Source organism: Polyodon spathula, chromosome 5, assembly GCF_017654505.1.
Source record: "Polyodon spathula isolate WHYD16114869_AA chromosome 5, ASM1765450v1, whole genome shotgun sequence".
NCBI lineage: Eukaryota > Metazoa > Chordata > Actinopteri > Acipenseriformes > Polyodontidae > Polyodon > Polyodon spathula.
Window position 1 is genome coordinate 19,193,018 of NC_054538.1, and position 22,722 is coordinate 19,215,739.

The 22,722-nt window shown below is 40.1% G+C and overlaps 1 protein-coding gene across 9 annotated transcripts in view; it reads left to right on the forward strand.

Moving 5' to 3' along the window:
• Positions 1-22,722, forward strand: part of LOC121315672 (baculoviral IAP repeat-containing protein 6-like) — a 148,264-nt gene that overhangs the window by 60,053 nt on the left and 65,489 nt on the right. For 8 of the 9 annotated variants that reach the window (XM_041249962.1, XM_041249961.1, XM_041249958.1 and 5 more), the window contains 17 exons: positions 329-504; positions 828-924; positions 1,064-1,258; positions 2,898-3,098; positions 3,495-3,774; positions 4,004-4,260; positions 4,642-4,750; positions 5,117-5,338; positions 5,491-6,274; positions 7,051-7,194; positions 8,327-8,456; positions 9,703-9,834; positions 10,306-10,470; positions 11,210-11,383; positions 15,518-15,714; positions 16,262-16,562; positions 16,932-17,149. In XM_041249962.1, the coding sequence (XP_041105896.1) occupies positions 329-504; positions 828-924; positions 1,064-1,258; positions 2,898-3,098; positions 3,495-3,774; positions 4,004-4,260; positions 4,642-4,750; positions 5,117-5,338; positions 5,491-6,274; positions 7,051-7,194; positions 8,327-8,456; positions 9,703-9,834; positions 10,306-10,470; positions 11,210-11,383; positions 15,518-15,714; positions 16,262-16,562; positions 16,932-17,149 (3,782 nt within the window). The remainder of the gene's footprint in view (positions 1-328; positions 505-827; positions 925-1,063; positions 1,259-2,897; positions 3,099-3,494; positions 3,775-4,003; positions 4,261-4,641; positions 4,751-5,116; positions 5,339-5,490; positions 6,275-7,050; positions 7,195-8,326; positions 8,457-9,702; positions 9,835-10,305; positions 10,471-11,209; positions 11,384-15,517; positions 15,715-16,261; positions 16,563-16,931; positions 17,150-22,722) is intronic. The other variant, XM_041249960.1, reaches the window with a different exon arrangement.

The window sequence follows — 22,722 nt, forward strand, 5'->3', positions numbered from 1 at the left end:
GTATTTCTGCAAATATGCAACAGTCAAGTTTTCCTTGTAACAGAAAATAAGCATGTGACTTAACATTTAAGTGCCTGTTGTGTGAAAGGATTAAAATACATTAATTAAAATACGTTATTTGAGGTTAAACTATCCGAATCCAGATCAGGCAACTGTTTCAGTGTTTTAATGAAATGTTCATCAGAAAAGTTTTATCTTGTGTTATATAACAGACACATTTGTGTCATGTTAGTGTTGTATGTAAGCTCTGTTCTGCATCTTAAACTTTAACCATAATGGCATTTCAAATATTACCACCATAAATGGTCTTATGTGCACATATTTTAAGGAGCTAGTGGACTGCATCTAACCAAACATGAAAACTTTCACGGTGGATTAGATGCTATCTCAGTTGGGGATGGACTTTTCACTATCCTTACAACGCTGAGTAAGAAAGCCACCTCAGTTCAAGTGATGCTGCAACCCATTCTCACGTATATGGCATGTGGCTACATGGGAAGACAGGTGAGATGTTTCCCTTTTTTTTTTTTTTTTTTTTTTTTGTCATTCAAATTAACTTTTCTAGTTTATTAATCACAGATCCAGTGAAATCACAAGTTATTTATAAGATGTCTGCAGACTTTATATTTTTGCTTTTCATTATTGGGTTGTGTTTAAAAAAAGTAAATAAATAAATCATCATTTATACCTGATGCAGTTTTAAAATTCAATCCTCACTGCAGGAGAACTGCTCAATTATTTTTGGCTTTAAATGAGCATATGTGTATGTTCCTTAAATGGCAAAGTCTTATAAGCTTTAGTCTTTTTGTATACATTTCTGTATTCAGGGGTCACTGTCAACATGCCAGCTGTCTGAACCCCTCTTATGGTTTATCCTGAGAGTACTGGACACAAGTGAGGCACTGAAAGCATTCCATGATATGGGTATGTAATATTTAATAAATTAACAATTTTTTTTTCTGTTTTGCTTTCTCGTTAAATGTTCAACTTTTTTTTTTTTTTTTTTTTTTTAATATATATTGCTCTCATTTTTAACCAATTGGTGTGGATTACTGTGTTCCAGGAGGAGTTCAGCTCATCTGTAACAACATGGTGACCAGCACCAGAGCAATTGTGAACACAGCTCGGAGTATGGTATCAACCATCATGAAATTCTTGGACTCTGGACCAGGCAAGTCTGCTGACGGCAGTCTAAAGTCAAGAGTGTTGACTTCGGAACCGGACAATGCAGAAGGACTTCACAACTTCGCACCATTAGGTATGTGTAATCTGGGGGATTTTGGTTTCTGGGGGCTTCAACTAAGATTTTTGTAACTGGCCAGGGGCTGCAAGCACAGATTGGCCACAGGAGGACATACTGTCCATTGCCACCTCCTGAGGAGGTGGGTGAGCAGGAGCTGGCTTTCCTGTCCTGAGCAGTAAAGCTCTCCCTGTTGGCAGAGCTCATATCACTTATCAAGAGGGCCACTGCAAGCTTGCAAATGCCCTGGCCTATAGCAGGGGAAAAGAAGCAATCAGTCTTTGATGATGAGCCTAACGCCTTATCTCCCTTATGGCCCCATTGAGACTCAAATGCATCGGAGTACTCAACTATCTGGGCCACTGGCTGTTGTGCCTAGTCTCCACCTCAGGCAGAGGCCCACACAGAACTTCTCACCGGCCACCTTCAATGGTTGTGCCTTACGGTGAATGCGTCAATGTTTTAGAGCTGCAGGCTGTTTACCTTGTCCTCAACCACCAGGGCGGTCTGCAGTCGCCCATTATTAATCGCATGGCTCACAAGCTTTGCTGTTGGTGCACGAAAACCTCCTCTCACTTTGGACAGTTCATCTACCCAGGGTGATGAAATGGGCTGTGGACCACCTTTTCATCTGGGAGAAGTTCTGGAGAGCAGAGATGAACCTTTTACTTCCCAGGAGTCAACCCACTGCCCCCTCTGGTTCTCCATAATAGATGGAGAACCGCTGTCCCTTGGCACACCAGTGGCCCAAAGCATCTGCCGCTACACCTTCCCATTGCTCGCGTTGCTCCAGCTGTGTCTGAAGGAAATGAGGCAGGACCGGACCAAGGTGCTCTTAGTATCCCTACACTGGCCCAGGAGAACCTGGGTTTAGCCAGAAGCGGCGAACTGTATGGCAGCCTGACCCATTGAGCCTGCAGCTCTGGGTCTGGCACCTGAATGGCTGCATTCGAGCCGTCCTGGAACTTTACAGCAGGGGTTTTGACACTATACAGAATGCCAGGGCAGCGCCCAAGTGTTCCCAGTACAAGTGGGGCGTCTTCTGACATGGTGTCTGCCTTGTGGGTTTGACCTCACAATGCCCTAGACCCTGTCCGTCATCTTTCTGATGATGCTGACAGGGTCCGACATTGGACTCGAAAGGGAAAATGTCGGACGTTGTTAAAGGGTTAATGTGGTTCTGAATGGTAGCGCACAAGGCAGCCTTTGGCATAGCCTTGTAGCATTCCGGTCATTCCGCAATCTTGCCCTTGCGATGGCTTTGGTACACTTACCCATGCGGTAATGGTTACATTTCATACTTGAAAGGGAACGTTAGGTTATTATCATAACCCTGGTTCCCTAAAATAGAAATGTAACCGTTAACCTTGAAGGGCGCTGCGTCCATGATTGCAGCAGGCTTGGAAGGAAAAATGATGGTGAGATTAGTGACGTAAGTCCTTTTGTTCCCTGTGGGGCAAAGCCGTCACAGACCGTCACAGGCTCAAAGAGCAGTTTTGGTATACAATATTCAGGATTTGGCTCATTAGGAGGTAAATACCCATCCGGTAATGGTTACATTTCTATTTCAGGGAACATGTGATCTAATAGTGCCCAATGACATGTCTACCATGTTTTGTGTTGGTTTAGTTGAGCTTGTGGTCTTCTGTTCTTGCAGGTACCATCACCTCCAGCAGTCCCACAGCCCAGCCGGCGGAGGTACTGTTACAAGCTACTCCGCCCCATCGCAGGGCGCGCTCGGCAGCCTGGTCCTACATCTTCCTGCCAGAAGAGGCTTGGTGTGACCTCACCATCCATCTCCCTGCGGCTGTGCTGCTTAAAGAGATACACATCCAGCCTCATCTTGCGTCTCTGGCTAGTAAGTGCTGCTGTAGTCAGCCACACTTTTAATAAAAAAAATTCCTTCCAGTTCCCTTACACCAACTTATACTTCTATACCGTATGACTTCATATTTGGAATCAGTGATTCAAACAAAGACCTTAAGGTATTATCTTAACCTGTATGAACTCTTCAATGAGTGATAACTGTTTTTAAACCTGTGAACCAGTTTATTTCTGGGATACATTTGGCATCCTTGTTGTAATAACACCTTTTTTAAGATGGAGTGGGATATTTGTAAGCCTGTATAGCTGAGAGGTTGGTAAAGATCGCTTTGAGGGAAAAAAAATGTCTTTCGGTGCTACAAAAGATTATAAATAGGATCCGATATGTGTAATTGTGTAGGGTTTAATTCTAACTGCTTTCTCCTTGCAGCCTGTCCTTCTTCGGTGTCAGTGGAAATCAGTGCAGACGGAGTGAATATGCTGCCCCTGTCGACACCGGTGATCACCAGCGGCCTCACCTACATCAAGATCCAGCTGGTGAAAGCAGAGGTGGCGTCTGCGGTGTGCCTGCGCCTGCACCGGCCACGGGACGCCAGCACACTGGGACTGTCCCAGATCAAACTGCTGGGCCTCACCGCCTTCGGTAACACCTCGTCCGCCACCGTCAACAACCCTTTCCTGCCCTCCGAGGACCAGGTCTCTAAAACAAGGTACCCAGCTCAGTTTCCTTCATTTTCATCCAAAACAGTAATTGTGATTTATCAGATTTTAAATGATTACAACATCACTATGTAATCACTTGTAATAGCAGTAACCATGCAAACACAATTTACAATATGAAGTTGTATGGGTACAAAGTAGATCTTGGTTCAGTTTAGAGCAGCACAAAAGATAAATTTCTTTCTCATGGGTGGTCTCCATCTTTTCCTTGTATGTCAGTATTGGCTGGCTGAGGCTTCTCCACCACTGCCTGACTCACGTTGGTGACCTGGAGTCCATGATGGCTAGTGCAGCGGCCCCCACTGCTAATCTCCTGCAGACATGTGCAGCCCTGCTCATGTCCCCATATTGCGGGATGCACTCACCTAACATCGAAGCTGTGCTGGTGAAGATTGGGCTACAGTCCACACGCATAGGACTCAAACTGATTGACATTCTTCTGAGGAACTGTGCTGCATCTGGCACAGACCCTGCAGGTACTAGTTTGCATTATTGACGCTGAACAAGAGCATTTTAAAGCTGCTACTTTTGTTTAGTGAACTGTCTACTACCGTAGAAGCTCGTTAGTTGCAACATAACGGTGCCCTTTGCTATGTTGCTCGCAAGCCGCATCTGTGTTGCTGTTGCTGTTGCTGAGTGTTCCCTTGGAAATGCTGCTCATAAGTGGCGGTTATGTTGCTGTTACAGAGTGGGTTTTAATGGTAAGGACAGAGTTCCCAGGGAAATGCTGCTTGCAAGTGGGGGGTACTCTTACCAGGTGTTGTTATTAACAAGCATCTACTGTATTTGGTTTAATTTTAAAAATAACTAAATTCTCCAAAACCAACTTTAAAGAACTTTCTCTTTTTTTTTTATAGACTTAAACAGTCCTTTGCTCTTTGGAAGACTAAATGGCCTTTCTTCTGACTCTACAATTGATATCCTCTACCAGCTTGGAACAACTCAGGATCATGGTACCAAGGACAGGTATAATCTTCTCTCAAGCAGTACAGGGCTTATGATTTTAAGGAAGGTTTCTACCTTGCTGTTTGCGTATAGTGTTTCTGACTGTATTGTAAACACTTTATTACTATTTCCACAGAACATATTATAATATTTTGTAATTATTGAAGGTATTTCGGACAATTACTGTATTTTATTGATCTCTAGGATGAGCTGGGTTATTACATTTGAGACCCTTATTATTATTATTATTATTATTATGATGATGATGATAGTTGATCATGTCAATCCGTAGGAATTAATGTGTAAAAGGTGGAGTTGGTTATGAGCTATATTCTTGTTATATTGGCATGTCATTTGACTAATTTCATCTATGTCTGTCTCCCATAGAATTCAGGCTTTGCTTCAGTGGGTACACGATTCATCAAGAGTGGCTGCCCTGAAAAGAGGTGGCCATATTAGCTACATCAGTCCCAACAGCTCACCTAGAGAATATGGACTTCTCATGCCTTCACCTTCCCATTTGCACTGTGTAGCTGCAATCCTGTGGCACAGCTATGAGCTGCCTGTGGATTATGACCTTCCAGTTTTACTAAACAGGGACCTATTTGAGTAAGTGCTATGGTGTAACAAACAGATTATTCATGAACAGTAGAGAACAGCTTATCTCAGTTCTTGACCTCCATGAAAACATCAGTTGCAGTAGTAGTTTGCAAATGCTTAGCTATGAGGTGACACTTTTCTGAAAATCCCTTCTCTTGCAGGTTGTTATACAACTGGTCCATGTCCCTCCCATGCAACATGGTGCTGAAGAAAGCTGTGGACAGTTTGCTGTGCTCTATGTGCCACATCCACCCAAACTACTTCTCCTTATTGATGGCCTGGATGGGCATCACAACCCTACCTGTGCAGAGCCAGCACTGCCTCTCCATGACTGATGACAGTAAGAAGCAGGACCTGAGTGCTGGGCTAACAGATGACTCCAAGAATGCTCAAGCCCCTATCACACTCACCGAATCCCACCTGGCCACCCTAGCGGCTGCCTCCCAGTCCCCAGAAGCTATAAAGCAATTGTTAGACTCTGGCCTGCCCTCTTTGCTTGTGAGAAGCTTGGCCAGCTTCTGTTTCGACCTACTATCCAATACTGATTTCTCAGTGCCTTCTGTGGAGGTTCCTGTAGATAGAAACAGGAGGCAACACCCCCCGCAGCACCCGGCTAACAAAGTGCCCCTGACTGCGGACTTGGTGGCTCCGGTGCTCCGGTTCCTGACTGATGTCGGGAACAGCCACGCAATGAAAGACTGGCTGGGCGGGCCGGAGGTAAACCCCCTGTGGACGGCACTCCTGTTCCTGCTCTGCCACTCCAGTGCCAGCGCAGGGGGCCATCAGGCCAGAGCCCAACCCTCAGGCTCCAGATATTCTCTGGCATCTTCGATGAGTGGGAACGGTCTGACCACCCAGCAAAGAACAGCTACTGAAAATGCAACAGTGGCATTCTTCTTACAGTGCATCTCCTGCCATCCTTGTAATCAAAGGTTGATGGCTCAGGTTAGTCAAACTTTATTTTTATTCCAGGAGAGAGAGTTCAAAACTTTTTTAATTAAACTATTGTTAAGTAGGGTAGCTTAATGTTTGTATAAGAGCTGAAAGGTACTGAGGCATGAGTGCCTGTCTTCCGCCAGGGCCACACAGTAAATGAGAGATTAAGGCAGGATTCGAAAATTTGGATCGGATGATACCACTGGGCTGTACTGCTAACTTGGAGAACCATTTTAAAAAGATGACTTGCCAAAAAAGTAGTTTGTGCGGATGTTTTTTTTTTTTTAATAAGCAATCATATACAGTATGTCGTTTCTTAAAGGTTGTAAGCAGCTGCCTTGGCTTTCTTGGTTTCCTTTTATTTTTGTGAGATTTTTAAACTTTCATAGGTTTAACTTGTGCTTATTAGCAAAAAATAATTGATGGGGATATGCTGGGTGGAATTAAATGACAGCTCAAATCCACAGGGATGGGAATAAGACCTATCATAGCAGTTTAACCCATGCCAGGTTTTGCTACAGGCTTGATTAGCCACAGTGTATAGGTAACAAGCCCAGGTATGTCTTATTAAACTCATAGTAAAACCCAGAGTGGAAACTATTGTGCAATGGGAGTCTTATTTGCATCCCTGAATCCATTTATATAACCACCACAATGGGAAGCGAAGCCCATTGTACCAAAAAAGGGTACAATGTGTTTTTTTGGTTTTGTTTTTTACATTCCTAGTTTGTTTTTACTACCACAAATTAGGATAGCCAGGTTGTAATCCCACTGTTTTATCACAGGTGCTTTGCGAGCTGTTCCAGTCAGCACCCCAGCGAGGAAATGTGCCTACGTCAGGGAATATATCTGGGTTTATCCGAAGGCTCTTCTTGCAACTAATGCTGGAGGATGAGAAGGTCACTGTCTTCTTGCAGTCTCCCTGTCCGGTAAGTACTTCTTACTGTATCTCAGTAATTGACTACTTTTTAGAATTACAGGTTAATCTGAGTAAATATGGGCTGATGTGAACAGGCTGGCGTAGGGGTGATGTCAGGCCAGGAAATGAATGAAAGACACACAGCAACTGCGGGAGAAACAGAGACGCTGTGGCATTCAGTGTTTTATTAACACACAGAAAATAAAAGGTTTGAATAAAACAGAACACTGCACTTGAAGCCAAAATAAATAGACAAACAAAACAGACAGTGGACAACACTAAGCAAGCATTGTGACTCGCAAGAGTAGCATTTGTTTTGCTTTTAATTATTTTCTCCTTCTTTCTCTCCCATTCTCTACTTTCGAACACACAACCCTGAGTGAGTGCTTCGTGCCTCTATATGTACAGGTGTGCCAAGATGCTAATTAGTCATTCACTTAAATCTTGGCACATGAACTAATTTGTACAATCTCATACTCGCATACTGTAACATACTTTATCTGCACATGAAGTGATTGTGGAATCTCTCTGCCTAAGTACAACAATATATTTTAAATTGTGTTACACAGTCCCGTTTATCCCATGCACCAACATTAACACAACACACGCAACACAACGCATATCACAGACATGGGCGGGGCACACTGCCACAGCTGGTTACACAGTCCCTGACTTGACTAATGTAACATTATGTTATATGGGTTACTTTGCAAAAACAGCTGTGAAATTCATTAAAAAGTATTTTTGTGACTATTTCTTGCGACCACATTCAATTTCCAAGAATTTGCAGAGTTTACAATATTTTTTTTTATTGGGCAGGGTGGGGCGCGAGGTTAATTGACATTTCATTTGTAGAAGTAACCTTAAACTGAGTTGTATTAGGTTTTTATGTACATAAATCTAATTGATCTAATTTTACATTTCTCAATTTGGTTATTTTTTTCGGTCAATGTTAGAAATCGCTGATTGGGTGTATATAAAATTGTTAGTATTTTCATTGCTAATGTAATGTTTTCATTTTTGCTTGATTTTTAAAGCACTTTGGGATTGCTTGCTATGAAAGGCATTATACAAAAATAAATTGATTGAATTGATCTCAAAAGTGATTTGTTGTTAGTTTTCTAAGAATATAATTTTTCCAGTTGTACAAAGGAAGAATTAATGCCACCAGCCATGTGATTCAACATCCAATGTATGGAGCTGGGCATAAATTTCGCACTCTTCACCTCCCTATCTCTACTACCCTAGCTGAGGTCCTTGACAGAGTGTCAGGTAAGTGTATACCACCTACAGTACAACATGAACTGGAACACACCAATGCAGTACTACATATATGTCTTGATTTATATGTGGACAGCCCTTGACACTCTGTTAGCTATATCCTATATTTATATCATGTATTAATATTTACAACTACTAAGTTTCTTAGTCAGCAAAGGAAAGCTTCCTTGTTATCCTTGATTGACTTCAGTGGTTGCTAAACAGCATCTGTAGACATTGCATTCCTGGTAGTTAAACAAAGAAATTACCTGATTAGTACTTCTTAAGCACAGAGAGTAGGCTTCAAATTTGCAATTACACACTTACTGCTTTTGTGTGCGCATGACTGATTATTGGGCAAAAATTTCACAACATTTTCATTAAAATACCATTTCTCAATAAAGCATATAGATCTCCAATCTTTTATTTTGAAAAAGCACTGCCAAGTTGCCAGTCTTGGCTGAGGGAACTTGTGGATTGCTGCATCGACCTTTATGCATTCTAGAGGGATTTGGTAGGAAAATAGAACAGGCCTACTGTAGTTTAACTTACGGTGTTTCAGCAATCACTGCTGATCAGGCACCAGATGAGTCAAGCTGAAGACTTTCTAGCAACAATTTGATTTAACAAGTAAAACCGTTCAATTGCAGTGCGATTTGCCACCATAGATGAGTGTTTATTATATATGTAGGTGATTTATATAAGTAGCAGAGTGACGACAGCTCAGTCTGAAAAACATATTTGAGATGTTATCCAAAGTCAAGGTCATTCTGTTTTAAAGGAAATGGTTTGTACTGCAAGCACATGAAAGTGATAGATTTAGCAACTAGTGTGTACAGTGATATCGCTAAGAAGTGTGTTTTGTTGATGAATGGCTCTCTGCGCAGGACCTTGGAGAGCGTTGTGTGGTGTTTAACCCTTCCCTTCTGATACTGAAAGATCATAACGAGACCACATGTGTGTGACCAGACAGAGTGGGGTTTATTTATTTTATCTTAAATGTTGTATCTTATTACCACTGCCATTACAAATGAATACAAAAACTACTACCTGAAGTTTGTTTCTTGTAGCACAAATATGCTACAAGAAACTAACCTGTACAGTGAGAATTGTTAGTTGTCATTGAACAGTCTGTTTTGAATTATACCAGCGATGACGGTGTTATGATCAGACAGTGTTTTGAACAGTTGAATACAGTATCCCCATGATTGTTAATCATTTGTGTGTTTTCTTTCTAACATGAACTCTTAATGTTTAGATACTCCAAGTATAACAGCAAAGCTGATCAGCGAGCAAAAGGAGGACAAGGAGAAGAAGAATCATGAGGAGAAGGAGAAGATGAAAGCAGACAATGGATTTCAGGACAATTACAGTGTTGTTGTTGCATCAGGTAAGGTGTTGTTTTAGGATGAAATAATCAGACTAGATTGCTTTCAATTCTGTCTGTGCAGCCTGATTTTATGTTTATCACTGAAACATAAACTTGGAAATAAATAGGACGCTCATTTAAATGTATATGTCAAGCAAGATGTGGTAAAGGCCATCTCTGGATGCGCAAATGCCAAAAGTGAAAATCACATTGTCAGCTGTCTTTTTGCATTTAGTGTCTGCTGCCACAGAAAGCAAAGTATGCTAAAATAAATGTAACATTTTGCAGTTAAGTAATATAGTGACCCGTACACATTGTCTCAGCATTTGCACTGTGCCTTAAGAAAGATGATACTTATGTGTTGGAACCCTATTCATTACTATGTTGTCTTGTGGTATTATTTTAGCAAATTACATACTCTGTTACATTTCTAAAATGAGAAGCAAGTCTGCTCGTAAAGTATTATGCTGTTTTTGTGTTCATGTTTTACAGGTCTGAAATCTCAGTCAAAGAGAGCAGTATCCACGCCCCCGCGCCCCCCCTCCAGAAGAGGAAGGGTCATGACTGACAAACTGACTCCCTCTTCTGCCGGGGTGGAGTCGTCTGGTAAAACGATCAGTGTTCCAGTCTTTTATCTGTATCATAAACTGCTACCAGGTAAGCTTCCAGGTGTGATTGCAGGTAAAAACAGACCAGTTCAGATTATATATTTACAAAGTGTAGGGCACATGTATTTTCAAATATTGTTGAGCATAGTTAAAAAAAATAAATAAATAAATAAATAAATAATAATCTGGCACATTTTTGTTTGCGCCTTGCAAACCTCTTGTATGATCTGTAAATGGGGGAAAGTGCTCCATCCTCATCTCTATTGCCACACGTGGGCCAGATGGTCTGTGTTGCCTGAAGCGTTGGCAGTTGTTTCAAATTTGAGAGGGCCTGTTTTCCTTTGGCACTAAAGCACAAGGTGTGACTACTTATTTTTATTTCTGCATGCTGGTGTGCAGGAGTTACAGATAGAAATTGCCAACCACACACAATCTTAATGCATTGAGCTCAATTCTAGCAGTAAAAAGAGTAATTTTATTTAAAGCAGCAGATGGCTGACTGACATTAACTGATTGTATGGCCTGTTTCTGACTTCATGCTGCCAGAGTACCAAAATTATGTGTATGAATTACAGCATAAATAATAGCTAACATCACAGCTTTCATTTTTTTTTTTTATTCAACTGAATAAAATTGTACATTGAAAATCACATTTTTCAAAACAAAACAAAACAAAAAAAAACACTGTCACCCTTTACATCTTTATTGGAAATACGGTCCTGTGTGAGTATATAATTTCTTATCAGTTATTTTGCTGCCAAAAAGTGACCTGATGATGTTTTCCTCAGGCCAGGCTCTGCCAGCGGAGATGACACTTGCCCAGCTGCTAGCTTTGCTGTATGACCGCAAGCTCCCTCAGGGTTACCGATCAATAGACTTGACTGTGAAGCTTGGTTCCAAAGTAATCTCTGACCCAAGTCTGTCGAAAACTGACTCGTTCAAGCGTCTCCGAACAGAAAAAGGTAAGAGTTAATTTTTTTAAACGACTCTATTTTAATTAATTACTTCTCAGGTCACTTCTGTCTTCTTCATAGCCCCTGATCTCTGGTAGCCTATTGGGGGAGGACAACACTTTATAGCCCTGTCTAGAAATTTTTATAGTATCTTCTTTCTGCAAAGATAAATACCACTAAATCAAGCACCTATGGGAATAGGTTCCCAGGCCTGACAGTCGGGATCCAGTGATTTATAGAAAAGAAAAATAAGAAACTTTTTTTTTTTTTTAAGAATAGAAATGACACTACAGTTAACTTTTTATGCTGTGGGAATGCAGAATAGCTATATAGCCACTCTGTCTTCTGTGTGTGTGTTTTGCACTGGAGTCTAGAGGGTTCTACAGGATGCACAGTGCAGCTTGATACCTACTTAAATAGCAGTCTCAGTATCTTGCAGACTGCATGTTATTTCTCTGTTGCCTTCCCACTGCACCCTTGCTACAGACAATTCAAATTCATGGCCAAGTAAACAGTGTTTTTGGACTTGTCATCCCGACGGCGTATGTCAAGGATTACAAATAAGTGAATCGATTTAAGAATCTGAACATATTTGCTAGACCGTCCACCCTGGAATAAAACTTTGCCTGCTGACACTTGCTAGCCGATTGGAGCATGACTGTTTCTGAATGTGCGTTCTGGCTCAGCAGAAAATACCTATAAAAATACCTTCAAGCTTTAGGTATTAACATCAGCAAGTAACATAGTCCTGCACTCTGCAGAAGTCAACTTACTTAATCCTGTTGCACCTGAAGTGTGCTGCTGAATTTTCAAAACTGTAAATGTTCTGTTTTTTTGTATATGTTTCTGAAGGAAGTGTAACAGTGTGATCAAAACTGCAGACTGCTCTAGTAATATAGGAAAGATAACCATTTTTGTTTATTTTTCATTGTAAAAATAAATAGTTTGTTGAAGAAATTCTGTTTTAATTAGTGGTGCTGTTTCTTCAATACATTTAATGATTTAGTTCCATTTAAAAGTATATATGTCCAAAAGGACTCTCACATTGTTATCCATGCATAAAAATAATACAAAGGTATATGTCTGTACAATGCTATAGAATAAAAAAGAAAAGGTTGCATTTTTGGATAACAGGTTTTCTCGTGTATAATTGAAGTAAGCCACTAAAAAGTGATCTTTTGGAAGATTAAAAAAAGGCAGATCATCTTGCATTGTGTCTGACCTTTTATTTTTGGCAACCTTGTGTTCTAAAGCATAATGTTTATTGTGTTGGTGCACAGTTAATATTTAATGTATGTGAACTAAAAAGGTTTCTAGCATAACAGTACATTATATATTGAACTATGTATTCTTTCTAATGTTTGAGTTGTCAAAAGACTTGTGAATATATCTGTAATTTCCCTACTGATTTAGCTGTAATATCTGATGATCCTGTTCCAAGCTTCATAAACAAGATTTTATGAGAATCGTGGAGTGCTACATCAAGGTTAAAAATAAATTTAATGGCTTAAGTCATGTCTCGGAATGATGACTTCTGGCAGTGGAATATTAAGTAAATCAGACTGGAGAAGGCAGTCAGGAGAGCGATATGAAAAAATAATCCTCCTGAGCTACATCCCTGATTCCACACTAGTACCAGCAGCACAGTTGGCATTGGTCACCCGTTTGATAACTGAATGTTTTATTTGACTGCTGAGCGGAGAAACGTATCATCTGTAATTTACTGGTTTATCACTAGGATGTAAAAATTATTAAGCTACTTGATGTGACTGTTGAGAAATGCAATCGGCGCTCCCATGTTTTTTAATCCCAAGTGACAAGTTAAATTGTATTTCCCTATTGTCACTGTAGCATGGCAGTAATAATGATTGGTTTTACTAGAGACATAATAAGCAATGGAGCATGCCAGTAATATCATATCTCCAAAATGGATATGTTGGCATGAAGTGATTGAAATTCTGAGGGAAGATCATCCCACAGAAGCATGCCTGTCACATTGCTTCTTGTAATTATATTTTGAACTACGGATTGCATCTGAATTACCTCTGACAATAACTGCATATAGTTTCAACTAAATATATGACCACTGCTGAACTGCTTTGGTGGGAAGTAATTAGATGGAGGGTGTGCATATTTATAGTAATTTTCTTAGTTTATAGGGTTTAAATGTCAATAATTATTTTGCACTGTCATTGGAGCATTTTGGCAAATGCAGCTGCTGTAGGATTAAGCGGACTTTCAGGCCACCCTTGGCTTCATCTGTCATAATCAGGTATTGATGTTAACAAGTAGTTGTGTGGTGACTGTGTTCTAATAATGGGATAAGAAAGGATAACGCATTTGCTTTACTAAATTACAGCCATCAATAAAACAGATTCATCTGAGCAAGGGAGAGGTTTTATCTTTGGGTGTCATTTTTTAAAGATAGGATGAAGATGATATTCATTGCTTTAGATTAAGGAGCAGAATTTCAGCAGAAACAATAGGTAGTTTTCAAATTCTCACACAGGATAGCTATTCTTTATCTAGATTGGAACCCAGTTGACAGGCCAGTATTGTAAAACACTTAATACATAGTCATTTTGAAATGCATATGATAAGTTTGTAATAGTTTAGCAGAACACCAGCCATAACTAGTTCATGAAAAAACGTGATTTGGTCTAAGGCGGCTCTGTCTATCATAATGCCTTGCTATCGAATTTAGCAGTCTGGACTGCATGGATTGTTGGATCCTTTATTACAGTAGACATAACCCCAATAACTTTAATACAGCATGCACATTCCTTTAGAAATGCAATAAAATGTGCATATTTGTGGTTTCTGAATTTATTTCTTAATAAAAGTGTTTGTTTTTCAGAAGACGTAATGGTTATTCAGGGATTAAGAGAAGGACCTTATATACAGTGCAGAGAAAGTTTGTGAACCCCAATGATAATTATGGAAATTGCATAGATTTGCCATGATAGCCGGCTTGAATAAAAAATAAGTATTTTAAATATCCAACAGGTTTTATATTAGCCAATTCCATGTCTTTTGAAACAAAATGATGTATGAATTAGACAAACAATGAGTGATTAAGATATAGGGTATGTGAAAAAGTAAGTGATCCCTTGGTTTTATTAGCTCAGTTAAGGGAATAATTAGAATCAGGTGTTTACATAATTTGGTAGATCTTCAGGGGTGAATTTGGGAGGATCAGAAACTTTGTGAGTTTGGTCTTCACCATACAGGTGTGTGGAAACACGTCATGCCATGATCAAAATAAATCTCTCGGGCTGCTTTGCTGCTTCAAGACTTGGACGGCTTGCCGTCGTTGACACAACCATGAATTCTGCATTGTAGCAGAAGAATCTAGAGGAGAATGTCAGGCCATCCGTCCGTGAACTGAAGCTGAACCGAAAGCAGGTCATGCAACAAGACAATGATCCTAAACATTCAAGGAAATTTACGAAAGAATGGCTGCAGTAGAAGAAATTCTGCATCCTTTAGATTGGCCTAGTCAGTCCAGACCTAAACACCATCAAAATGTTGTGCAGGACCTGAAGCAAGTTGTCCATGCAAGGAAGTCCTCAAATGTCATCGAGTTGAAGCAGTTCTGTAAGGAGGAATTCCTCAAAACTGATGTGAGAGACTGGCTAACAGTTACAGGAAATGCTTAGTTGAAGTCATTGCTGTTCAAGGGGGTGCCACCAGTTACTGAATCATCTAAAGGTTCACATTCTTTTTCACATATGGATACTGAATGTTGAATCATTTGTGGATAAGTAAATGTTTGAATATTATCATCAATTTTTTTAATCAGGTTATCTTTATGTATTATTAGGATGTAGATTAAGATCCAATAACATTTTATGTTTTAAATATGCGAAAATCCTAAGGGGTTCACAAAGCTTTGTATATATACACACTGCTATACAAAAGTCTTAGACATGTTCATTTTTCTACTCTGATACTTTATGAGCATCAACAAGTTTGTAGACCGTGGCTTTTGTATTCTGATACACTTGTTAAGTAGGTAAATTCCTTTTTTCTAGAAATGTTTATAAAACTTTATCATTATTTACAGGGTGTTGCAGTATTTAATTCCACCTGTAATAAACCAGATTAGTAAAAATTGCATTGTCTTTCTTTCTTTCTTTCTAGAACATGGGGAGATGTTAAATAGCTGTCCTGAAGATGAGGTTATGGCACAAGGAGACGAGTGCATTGATGCTGCCATCGATGAGTCCCTCCTGGAAACCAACCCAATTCAGTCTCCCCTTCAAGTATTTGCTGGAATGGGTGGCCTGGCACTCATAGCTGAGAGATTACCAATGTTGTACCCTGATGTCATCCAACAGGCAAGTCACTTTTTGCTTGACTTCCAGACATTTTCATAATGCTAAAAGCTCTTTATTTTATAAAGCCAGATAACATCACCTTTTTATGACTGTGTGCCTCTGCTCATTTCATGAGTCTCTGTTGAAGAAGGAAATCCAGTCAGGTTTTGCTGTAGGAAATTTAATAATGGCTTTAGAGGGTTAGTGTGCAACACTTGGCAGTAAGAATATTTTTGTTCCATTTGTCGAAGGACTTGAAGGTCAAATATGCTGTTCTGGAGTTCTTGTGGGAATAATATTATAGAACAGTGCCTTGAGAGCCAAAGACAACAGGAAAATTTAAATTGTGTTTCATGTTAGCATTCTAATAAAATATGAAAATATTAGCGTGATTGGCAGATCATTTATTTCCTAAACAAATTAAGTGATTTTATGCCAGCCATATATTATAGGGGGTCAATTTTTTGACCTAGAACATTTTCAAGATAAATCTGAAATGAAACAGCATTAGTTCCCATTATGTGTTATACTGCTTTACTTAATGCATGCGTTCATTTGTAAAATCTAGGTGAGTGCTCCAGTGGTAGGCTCCACCACCCAAGAGAAGCCAAAGGACAGTGACCAGTTTGAGTGGGTCACCATTGAGCAGTCTGGAGAGCTAGTCTATGAGGCCCCGGAAACAATAGCTGCTGAACCCCCGCCCATCAAGTCTCCTGTGCAGACCATGTCTCCCATTCCCGCCCACTCGCTTGCGGCCTTTGGACTCTTCCTCCGCTTGCCCGGCTACGCAGAAGTGTTGCTTAAAGAGAGAAAACACGCTCAGTGTCTCCTGCGATTGGTACTGGGAGTGACTGACGATGGAGAAGGCAGTAAGTGATCTTCATGAAATTCTGCTTTAAAACTTTTTCATACAAATGTCTTGCATGCAAAAAAAGCTGACAAAACTACAATAATTTTTTAATGAAGATTGCTATGTGAATGCAGTATTCCAATTATTGCGAAGTAAGAGATGTTTGTAAAGGCTTGGAATGTGAATCATGTAATGTGGGAATATTTACAACTGTCTAACTATCCTTTGATACTCATACTTTTTCATATTTATTTTATGTGGTAACATTTTATGAATGTACTGTAAGTACCCTGCAGCAGTTCATTCTGAGAGTTGTCTCATTGGGGTAGGGATGCAGTGTGGTAGCTTGTACTTGATTTGTTTTCTGTCATGTTCTTTTACCACCCAGGTCACATTCTGCAGTCCCCATCAGCGAATGTTCTCCCCACTCTCCCATTCCACGTCCTGCGCACTTTATTCAGCACCACACCATTGACTACAGATGATGGAGTTCTCCTAAGGCGCATGGCTTTGGAGATTGGTGCAATCCATCTCATCCTGGCCTGTCTGTCTGCACTAAGCCACCATGCCCCCAGAGTGCCTAATGCGGGTCCCAACCATGCGGAGGTGAGTTCAGCCCGAGGTTAACAATCTACTCTCAGATTATCATAGGACTTTAATTACTGCAGGTAGCCATTCAAGCCATTGTGACATTGCAAATTATTCAAGACCACTGTTACAATTCAAGCAAGTGCTTGTGAAGTTATTTCTAATATGACAAATGAATTCCCTCTCTTCTAGTCATCTGGTTCCCTTTCAAGGTCGAAATGTAACCATTACCATATGGGTATTTACTAAGGCTGTAAGATTTTAAATGGTAAACGTGGATAAAAAATATTTTAGTTTAAAAAAAATTAGTATCAGTTTAACACTAGAACTGCCAGATTTTCGAACTACCTAGAACCGCAACCTGGATCACTTTGATCTTTTTTTAAACTGCTTTGTTAAGAAAATGAAAGACATACTATTGGATACAACTGAAAAGTTATATTCATGAACATCACATCTAACATTTGCATCGCAGAAACACCTCATTTAAATGGAAAGTTAAACATAAAATGCTTTATTTTTATAATGAGTGCATATACAGCACGACTACAAAGTCAAATATAATAAAATACGCATTTCAAAAGAAACGGGTATGTACATATTCCTGTGTACAGATATAAATCCGTATATGTACACACAAAACTGTAAAACCGAAATCATTGTTTCTAATACTACGTAAAAGTAAAATATAACACTACTTCCGGTATGAGAGCTACATTGTACTCTATGGAGGAGCGTACGCGTCTGCCAGCGGACTGTGCCTGCATCCAGGAGCTGTGTTGTAACTATTGTGTAAACACGTGTAAACTGGTACATAAAAACATGTAAAACCTTAGTTTTTTTTTTTTTCTAAAAGTAATATAAAAAATATATAAAATACGTTTCATATTAGGCACATAAGTTGTTATCCTACCTGTCATTTCAGTTTGCTGTAAGCATCTGAGTGCATCTTGCCGTATTCCAATCAAAATGACTACTTTCAAGATTAAATGATTCCTTCTGATATTTTCCCAGTTGCATTTGTAGAAGAAAACAAAGGATTGTTGTCCCAGGTTCATTGAAAAGTAAGCAACTAGGCTTTCATTGAGTTGGCATCTTGACAAATCCACTATCATACCAATCTCTGTCTCGTAGTCAGTCTACAAACAAAGGCTTAGAAAAAAAAAGTGTGCTAGGAGGAGGGGGCGTGTCTTGTTTGTTGCATTTACAAAAATAATAAATATTTTGGGTTATATTAAAATAAAGACATGTATTGTGGCGTTGCGGTTCTAGGTAGAACAAATCTTTGCAGTTCTGGCTGTCAAACGCCGTCAGGATAATTAATTGATATATTTAGGAAAAGTAAAAAACGGATATACACATACGACTTACAACAGAAGAATAATTCACATTTTAAATGCAAAATGGGTCACAATGACCCGCATGGCGGTTCTATTGTTAAACCCCACTTGACAAAAAAAAAGAATGTTTCCTTATATTACATCTTTATTCTACATCTGTAACTTACAGTAGTTTTGCCTTTTTACATTTGCATCAACCCACAATCCCCCTCCTCCCCTATCCTGTTGTGTTCTCTCATGTGATCGGTCCTAAACCAATCAAAGTGATGTGCATTAATCAACTATTTCCTCTGATGCGGTAGTAAAGATTGTAAAAACACGTGTATGAACGACATGTCTAAATCTAAAAAGAAAAGTCCCGTTTGGGATTTTTTTTTTTTAAATTGATGAAAGTACTGTCAGGTGTACAGTTTGTTCATGCAGTTTAGTTTATCGGGAAGGCTCCACTGGTAGAATGCTGAACCACCTTCGACTGAGGCATCCACAGAGCATCAATGAAGGATCAGTCACTGCAAGCCAGGCACGGATTACACAGTTTACGTGCTCGCGGACTTGTGACCCGGGAAAAGCTGAAAGGATATCAGAACTAATTGCAGAAATGATTGCATGAGATTGCTTACCCATTTGCACAGTGGAAGGTGATGGATTTAGTCAGTTGCTGTCTTTCATTGAGCCCGATTACAAGGTACCATCACAGCCATCCATACTAAATTGAATACACAATCTGTATGACACTATGAAAACTAACTTGCAAGAAACCCTAGATAAAGCTACACACGTAAGCTTGGCGACAGACCGTTGGACATCAAGAGCACAAGATTATTAGGTTTTGTTTCTCGCGCACTACATCACTGATGCATGGGAGTTTAAAACTGCAGTCTTAAAGGTGTGCTGTTTGTGCTGTCTTAAGTGATAGGAGAATCACTAAACTTGCAGTTGCCCACACACTTGAAATGAAAGACGAGAGCTGGCAAATTGCTGAATCTCTAGCAAGTACATTAAAACCGCTGTACTGTTCTGTCTGGCGAGACCACTTCAAACGTGTTTGCATCTTTCATACATCCTCTGATGCATGGGTTAATCAGCAAACATCTCTAGTTTTTAAATGAAGATTTGCCTTCCATCAAAATGTTCAAACGGCTTGTGACTGAAGAAATCCGAACAAAGTTTAAGATTACTGATGCACAGTCAGTATCGATGCTTTCGGCTGTACTGGACCCACACTACAAATCGCTGGAGTTTACAGATGCTGATTTAAAGGAGCTAGAGTATGGGCCGATAAAGAATGAAATGCACACAGTGATCTTCCCAGCCACTGAAAACACTCTTGCAGCCATCGATAACGAATGACAGCTTTTGCATCACCTTTACAAGGGCTGTTGGTTCATTCTAACAAGCTGGCTTTCCTCAGTCTTGTGCGAGTACTGACCTGAGCAGTTTTGCCAGTAGCTTGCACTGGTGGACATCCCTGTACAGTGATACCTGTGGTAACTGCGAACTGGTGGACCTGTACCGTACTGGTACCGAGGTCACTGACCCGCTTCGTTCTGGGACCGCAGCAGTGCCGACCCCTTACCTTGCCCGTACAGTACTGGTACTGTACTGACCCAGTGGTAAAATCATCTACCAGTACTGAACCGACCTGCTTTCTACCTGGTCATTCACAGCCTACTACCGACAGGAGGCACTGACGAACTGTAGTTTTTATGAGTTTTGTGCATCTTTCTCCAAATGCACGCCGGAGAAACATTTCTCCAACAGCTGTACAGGGCACTCTGTGTCCCTCACTCCAGCACAGCTCTCTTCCCCATCACCCTCTGGTAGAGATGTGCCTGTATCCTCACCCCATAGCCAAAGGAGACTGGACAACGCACCTGGGAAAGTAGCCCATGCAGGGAGCCATCTTCAGTCTTCATCTTCCTCTGCCTCTCCTCCTCCTCCCCCACTGCTCCAAGCAACCGGCTGACTCAGAGCAGATGGAAAAACTCTCGGCAACAGTTTCCCACCAAGGAACGGTGCTCGCAGAGTTAATACGTGAATGTTCGGCACCACCTGCCCCTCCTGTTCCTCTTGAGCCTCAGAGGCCTATGAGAGCAGATTGGCAAGAGGAGGACCTGCTGTCCATTGCCGCCTCTGATGAGGTGGGGCAAACAGGAGCAGGTGTCCCTGTCGCAAGACGTGGAGTCAGACAGCACATCCCCTGTGGTTAAGCTCTCCCAATCGGCAGAGCTTCTACCACTGATCAAGAGGGCCACTGCAGTTTGGTCTAGGCAAGGTGAGACAAAGCCATCGATCTTTGAACCCTGCCTAGGTGGCTCCTCAGTCGACTCTTCCAAAAGAGGCATAGAGATGAGTTACTCACTCAATTTTGTAGCCCTAGCTACTTGTTACTGGGGCACAAGGCAGCCTTTCTGCTTAGCATTGTAGCATCACTGTCATTCTGTAATATTGCCCTCGTCATGGCTTTGGTACTCACACATATGTTAAAGAATTATGTTGAGCGCAGTACGTTTAGGTCCTCGGGGGCAGGCATCTGATTAACAGTTGACATCATGAAGAGGCTGCAAAATGATCAGTCGATCTTGGGCAGGTGTTGTGACTCTTGGTATCCCAGTTCATGGCCTGCCATTGACAGTGTATGTCTGGTTATACTGTCACGCCAGGTTTGACAAACGTGTTTCACTCAAGCGTGTCATGGTCAAGGATGAATGATCGAGTGATTAAAAAGAAACCAAGAACATTTTGTCAAAGTCCATTCATATACCTTATTTTTTTTCGAAAATAAATGTGTTATAATAGTGATAAGTTTCTTTTGATGCTCAGTATATCTTATTCCATTTTTGGGTCTTTAACAGGTAAAGACCCATATGGTAATGGTTACATTTCTATTTCAGGGAACCAGGGTTATGATGATAATCTAATGCTTCCATTTAATTATTTTTCATCAGTGCTGTTGTTTGTAGACAGGCAAAATAAATGCTACATTTTGCTTGTAAAGACAACATTTTTTTAGCTGATGAATGCAGAATAAAACAGTTTTCTTAAACAAACGTGGAGATTTAGATTTGGAGCATATCACTTGCTGCTTGTGTCTATCTAGGCGACCTGCTTTAGTTTGCTACCTTCTTTCCAAAGTATAATTACTCTTTGGAGAGAAGATAGCCAGGTGTTAAGTTTGGATTAACTGATCCAGGTGCAATTTTTTTAATTTTTTTTTTTTTATACAGTATTCTGTGTTTCATCTTAATTCTTTCAATAATGATCCTCAGGCATGACTGCCTTGTAGTAACACACAATCCTGTTAATGCTAATGTAAACTGCACCTGATTTATACCCCTCTCAGGTTATTGGGCTTTGGGACTATAGGACTAGTGGAATATCTCATTTACATAAGAAGCAGAAAGGTTGAGATGTCTTTCTAAGGTATTAAGGGCCTTGAAATTGAGATGTACTCAACTGAAACTATAATCTCTGCCCCACTTTATAAGGGAAAATGCCAGTGCTTATTAAGAAGGTGTAAGTTGTTAATTCTTGGCTTACTGACAGAGTTGCCTTTCTCATACATAAAAGCATGAACGCCAGTATTCAAAGGCTGAATTTCAACTTAAATAACTGCATGAGTAAGGGCTGTTTTAAGTTGCATAAGGTTTATAGGAGTACATTATTGTATACATTGGAAACACAGATCACTGCATTTCATTACAGAGTAGTTTTCCATATATAAACAGGTTTGTGCAATCTTTTTTTTAAACTTGGCAGGTTTAATTTGTTGCTCTTGCAGTGTAGTGGCAGAAATCAATTTTAAAGAGATGTTTACAGATCTCCCATCTGTCCTTTATTACCTTGTGTAAATAAGCTGGGTTTTCAGAAATGTTAGGATACAAGATGAACTTGAGTTTATTTTTTTTTTAGGTTGCTTTACTTTTACACTAATATCAAACTGTTTCTTGTTTGTACTGAAACAGTATTTTACAGACTACCTGCTTAATTCTAGATCATTTTAATTATTCTTAATAGGGAACTAAAATTTTCTAGAATGTCCACAAAAATGGCAAACACTATTTGACATGGAAAGTGTGCAAGTCTTTCTAGGTTTTACTGCTGTCTGCTTTGTCTTGGCTTTACTAGTAAAGATAGCTTCCCTCTCAATTTCCAAGTTGTTAAATTAATGCTTTTTTTTGCAGATTTCATTCTTAGCCCTCAAATAAGCAATTTGAACAGTTTTCAAAACAATTTTTGCTATATTTTTTT